Below are 6000 nucleotides of genomic sequence, written 5' to 3' on the forward strand. Positions count from 1 at the left end.
TGCAAATGGAAAGAGGCACCATCTCAAACCTCAGTTCACAGAGAAGATACGCTTTGCCTGCTGCCAGTTTCCTTAAAACCCATAAGCAAATCCTACTCTCCTCTCCACCCACATGGGTGCAGACGGGCATGCAAAACTGGGCTTGGGAAATCAAGACCCTGTCTTGTTTGCATCCCTAATGCCATGTCGTGGTCCTCTGGGAAGGCTGGTGTTACAGAGACACCTGGGTTTAGTCAAAGCTTCTGCATCACCCAAGAGATAGAACCATCGTTCTTCTGCTCTTACAGTGAGACTTTGTGTGTATCCGAGAGATATTCTAAAGCAATAATATCCCTCCAAGTTTACTGCCAGAACTTTTTATGCACTCACTTTGGGAGAGCTCTAGAGCAAGAGTTGGATGCCTTGTGAAGGAAAGGTCTTGGCTGAGAATGTACACTTACCCTTCTCTGCTGGGCAGTATTTGAGTCTTAGATTAGCCAAGTAAGAAGAGACATCATGGTGACTCTGACTCCCGTGCCCTATGAAGTCAAGAATGCAGTTCTGTTCTTTTCAGTCCTGGAGTTTGCAGTAGGGATCCTGGTCAATGCCTTCATTTTCTTGGTGAATTTTTGGGACGTGGTGAGGAGGCAGCCACTGAGCGACTGCAATCTTGTCCTGCTGAGTCTCAGCCTCACTCGGCTTTTCCTGCACGGGCTGCTCCTTCTGGATGCCATCCAGCTTACCCACTTCCAGCAGATGAGAGAGCCGCTGAGCCTCAGCTACCAGACCATTCTCATACTCTGGATGACAGTAAATCAAGCTGGCCTCTGGCTCACCACGTGCCTTAGTCTCCTCTACTGCTCCAAGATCGCCCGCTTCTCGCACACCTTCCTGCTCCACTTGACAAGCTGGATCTCCAGGAAGATCTCCCAGGTGCTCCTGGGTGCTATTTTTTTCTCCTGCGTCTGCACTGTTCTCTGTTTCTGGGACTTTTTTAGTAGATCTCACTTCTCAGTTGCAACGGCGCTACTCATGAGTAACAGTACAGAACTCAGTTTGAAAATTAGAAAACTCCACTTCTTTCATTCCTTCCTCTTCTGCAGCCTGGGATCCATCACTTCTTTCTTGCTGTTTCTGGTTTCTTCTGGGGTGCTGATTGTCTCCCTGGGGAGGCACATGAGGACAATGAGGGCCCAAACCAGAGATTCTCGGGACCTCAGCCTGGAGGCCCATATCAAAGCGCTCAGGTCCCTTGTCTCTTTCCTCTGCCTGTATGTGGTGTCCTTCTGTGCTGCCTTCGTCTCGGTGCCTTTGCTGACGCTGTGGCACAGCAAGATGGGGGTCATGGTCTGTGTGGGGATCCTGGCAGCCTGCCCCTCCGTACATGCCGTCATACTGATCTCAGGCAATGCCAAGCTGAGGAGAGCTATGGAGACCATCCTGCTCTGGGCTCAGAGCAGACTAAGGTAAGGGCGGACAGCAAGGCAGATCCCAGGATGCCAGATCTATGTTGAGAGTGGACGTGAAACGGGCTCTTCATAGCTACGCTTCTGATTGTTCATAAAGCCTGCAGAAACCTACTCCAATTTCTTCTGTAAGATGTAACTCCAAGTCTCTCTATTTACATCAATGGACCCATCCACAGTAGAACAAAATAATTAAAGCTCCACACATGGCCTAGGCAAGTAGAATGGCATTGGTTGCCTAGGTTTCTCTTGAAAAGCGAACAAATAGAGACGTGAAGTACTCAGTGTAAATGTTTCATGTACTATGGCTTACTAGTGCTTGGTATGAGCCAGACCGTGAGAAATCACCTCTTATGAAATCATATCTAAATCCCAAGATAGCATGGTTGGCTTTTCACATGACTGCTATTGCTTAAAATAGGTCCTAGCAGGACTTCCCTGGTGGTCTGCAGTTAAGACTCTGTGCTCCCAATGCAGGGGGCCAGGGTTCAGTTCCTGGTCAGGGAACTAGATCCCACACACCATAGCTAAAGAGATCCCACATGCTGCAACTAAAGGTCCCACATGCCGCAACGAAGACCCCTCATGCCGCAACTAAAAAAGATCTTGCATGATGCAACTAAAGATCTCTCACGCCACAACTACAACCTGGCGCAGCTAAATATATAAATAAATAAATATTTAAAAAAAAATAGGTGCTAGCATAATATTTGAACTTATTCACTACTATGGCAATTATATTATCCTCCTCAAGCTCCACAATTTTCATGGAAACTAAGATATAAAAAAAAAAAATGATGTCATCACTTCAGCTTCAAGAGGTACTACATCAAAACTCCTACAGGAACCAGAGGATGGGTCATTATGTCTGAAAATGCACTGACTCAGAAATGTACATTCAACCTGCTTTATAGTGGGAGAAAAAGAGAGGTAGACACTTGCTCCGTGGGTGCCCTGGATGCCAAAGCCTGTGCATGCCTTCTGGCTCTACTCCACTTGCTCATGAGGGCCGCACTTTGTCTGATACCAAGCACTGGTCAGTCTAGTTGGGGAACCTGCCAAAGAGCCTCACTAAAAGGCATGTTTGTGGAGGCCAGCATTCTCCGCCTGCCTGCACAGGAACCTAGCCAGAAAGGCTTTTCTTAAATCTGATCCTAAATGGCTCAGTAGAGAGAAAGGTGTACCAGACATAGATCTTCATGGGCTTCAAAGCACGGCCCATCACCACAGCGGCTCCTGGTTCTGCTGGCTGTGGGAGCTACTGAGCACTGCTTCCTCCTCCCAGGACCTGTTCTTGATAAATCCAATTCCTCCTCTCAGTTTTCCCAAATTACCCTTTTTGTCACCTCCAATCGCTACAAAATTTGCACTTTCATCTGGTTCACTTTTCTTGGTGGATACCAAAGCTGTCCTAGGTTTCCCTCAAAGACAGTGATCCCCACTCAGCTGCACATTAAAATTGCCTGGGGAGCTATTAAAATGTCAATGCCCAGGCCACATACTAGGCTGATTAAATCAATTATCTGGAGGTAAAACCCAGGCATCACTTCTTTAAAGATCCCTGGGTGATTCCAGGGTGTAACCAATGTTGAGAACAACTGTTCTAGATGCTCTTTTTCTTGAGCTAGATCATGTGACCCCCCCAAACTGAACTGTATTGTAAGCTTTTAATTCCACCTTCCCCTAGAGTACTTGGAGGAATATGAAAGAAAACCATAAAGAAAATCCTTTCTTATTTTTCTTTCTCTGTTTTTGCATACTCTCTCTCTGGACAGGTCTCCCTTACATCTTACTGTTCTCTACAGCTTTACTTTTAGCATTATATATTTTTTTCAAGCTCTTTATTGGAGTATAATTGCTTTACACTGTTGTGCCAATTTCTGCTGTACAACAAAGTGAATCAGTTGTATTTATAAATATATCTCCTCCCTCCTATGGCTCCTTCCTGCCCTCCCTATGCCAGCCTTCTAAGTCATCACCCATCATCGAGTTGATCTCCCTGTTTTATGCAGCAGCTTCCCACTAGCTGTCTATTTTACATTCGGTAGTATGTATATGTCAATGCTACTCTCTCACTTTGTCCCAGCTTCCCCTCCGCCCCCCACCCCATGTCCTCAAGTCTTTTCTCTACATCTGCATCTTTATTCTTGCCCTGTCACTGGATTCATCAGTACCATTTTTTTTTTAGATTCCACATATATGAGTTAGCATACAGTATTCATTTTTCTCTTTCTGGCTTACTTCACTATGTATGACAGACTCTAGGTCCATCCACCTCACAACAAATAACTCAGTTTCATTCCTTTTTATGGCTAATATTCCATTGTATATATGTGCCACATCTCCTTTATCCATTCATCTGTCGATGGGCATTTAGGTTGCTTCCATGTCCTGGCTATTGTAAATAGTGCTGCAATGAACATTGTGGTACATGTGTCTTTTTGGATTGTGGTTTTCTCCCAGTATATGCCCAGGAGTGGGATTGTTAGTCATATGGTAGTTTCATTTTTAGTTTTTTAAGGAACCTCCATACTGTTTTCCATAGTGGCTGCACCAATTTACATTCCTAGCAATAGTGCAGGAGGGTTCCCTTTTCTCCACATCCTCTCCAGGATTTATTGTTTTTAGATTTTTTGATGATGGCCATTCTGACCAGTGTGAGGTGATACCTCATTGTGGCTTTCACTTGCATTTCTCTAACGATTAGTGATGTTGAGCAGCTCTTCATGTGTTTGTTAGCCATCTGCATGTCTTCTGTGGAGAAATATCTGTTCAGGTCTTCTGTCCATTTTTGGGTTGGGTTATTTGCTTTTTTGATATTGAGCTGCATGAGCTGCTTATATATTTTGGAGATTAATCCTTTGTCAGTTGCTTCATTGGCAAATATTTTCTCCCATTCTGAGGGCTGTCTTCTTGTTTATGGTTTCTTTTGCTGTGCAAAAGCTTTTAAGTTTCATTAGGTCCCATTTGTTTATTTTTGTTTTTATTTCCATTATTCTAGGAGGTGGGTCAAAAAGGATCTTGCTTTGATTTATATCATAGAGTGTTCTGCCTGTTTTTCTCTAAGAGTTTTATAGTGTCTGGCTTTACATTTAGGTCTTTAATCCATTTTGAGTTTATTTTTGTATATGGTGTTAGGGAATGTTCTAATTTCATTCTTTTACATGTAGCTGTCCAATGTTCCCAGCACCACTTATCAAAGAGGCTATCTTTTCTCCATTGTATATTCTTGCCTCCTTTGTCAAAGATAAGGTGCCCATATGTGCTTGGGTTTACCTCTGGGTTCTCTACTCTGTTCCATTTATCTTCCTTTCTATTTTTGTGCCAGTACCACACTGTCTTGATCACTGTGGCCTTGTAGTATAATTTGAAGTCAGGGAGATTGATTCCTCCAGCTCTGTCTCTCCTTCTCAAGATTGCTTTGGCTATTCAAGGTCTTTTGCGTTTCCATACAAATCGTAAAATTTCTTGTTCTAGTTCTATGAAAAATGCCATTGGTAATTTGATACGGATTGAGTTAAATCTGTAAATGGCTTTGGGTAGTATAGTCATTTTCACAATGTTGATTCTTCCAATCCAAACATGGTATATCCCTCCAACTGTTTGTATCACCTTTGATTTCTTTCACCAGTGTCTTATAGTTTTCTGCATACGGGTCTTTTGCCTCCTTAGGCAGGTTTATTCCTAGGTATTTTATTCTTTTTGTTGCAATAGTAAATGGGAATGTTTCCTTAATTTCTCTTTCTGATCTTTCATTGTTAGTGTATAGGAATGCAAGAGATTTCTGTGCATTAATTTTGTATCCTGCTACTTTACTAAATTCATTGACTAGTGCTAGTAGTTTTCTGGTAGCATCTTTAGGGTTTTCTATGTATAATATCATGTCATCTGCAAAGAGTGACAACTTTACTTCTTCTTATCCAATTTGGATTCCTTTTATTTCATTTTCTTCTCTGATTGCTGTGGCTAACACTTCCAAAACTATGTTGAATAATAGTGGTGAGAGTGGGCACCCTTGTCTTGTTCCTGTTCTTAGAGGGAATTCTTTCAGTTTTTCATCATTTAGAATGATGTTGGCTGTTGGTTTGTCTTATATGGCTTTTACTATGTTGAGGTAATTTCCTTCTATGCCCACTTTCTGGAGAGTTTTTATCATAAATGGATGCTGAATTTTGTCAAAAGCTTTTTTCTGCATCTATTGAGACGATCATATGGTTTTTATCCTTCAATTTGTTGATATGATGTTTCACATTGATAGATTTGTGTATATTGAAGAATCCTTGCATTCTAGTGATAAACCCCACTCGATCATGGTGTATGATCTTTTTAATGTGCTGTTGGATTCTGTTTAGCATTATATTTTGATGTAATTTTGTACTTAAAGTTTCAATAATTTCCATATACACTTTATCCAGATTTACTGATTTTTTACATTTTGCCTGACTTCTCTGTCCTCCCTGCCCCCAATTCCAATCCAAAAATATAGGGTTCACTTGAGTCTTCCTCTTTTATATATTTGTAACTCCCTTCTCTAACCATGAGATATATCCTTCAT

The 6000-nt window shown here is 42.1% G+C and overlaps 1 protein-coding gene across 1 annotated transcript; it reads left to right on the plus strand.

The window, feature by feature from the left end:
• Nucleotides 1-495: 495 nt before the first annotated feature.
• TAS2R38 (taste 2 receptor member 38) lies at nt 496-1449 on the plus strand. Its single transcript, XM_057732418.1, has one exon. The coding sequence runs from the start codon at nt 496-498 to the stop codon at nt 1447-1449; it is 954 nt and encodes a 317-aa protein (XP_057588401.1).
• The last annotated feature ends 4551 nt before the right edge of the window (nt 1450-6000 follow it).

The sequence above is a fragment of the Hippopotamus amphibius genome, chromosome 4 (assembly GCF_030028045.1).
Source record: "Hippopotamus amphibius kiboko isolate mHipAmp2 chromosome 4, mHipAmp2.hap2, whole genome shotgun sequence".
NCBI lineage: Eukaryota > Metazoa > Chordata > Mammalia > Artiodactyla > Hippopotamidae > Hippopotamus > Hippopotamus amphibius.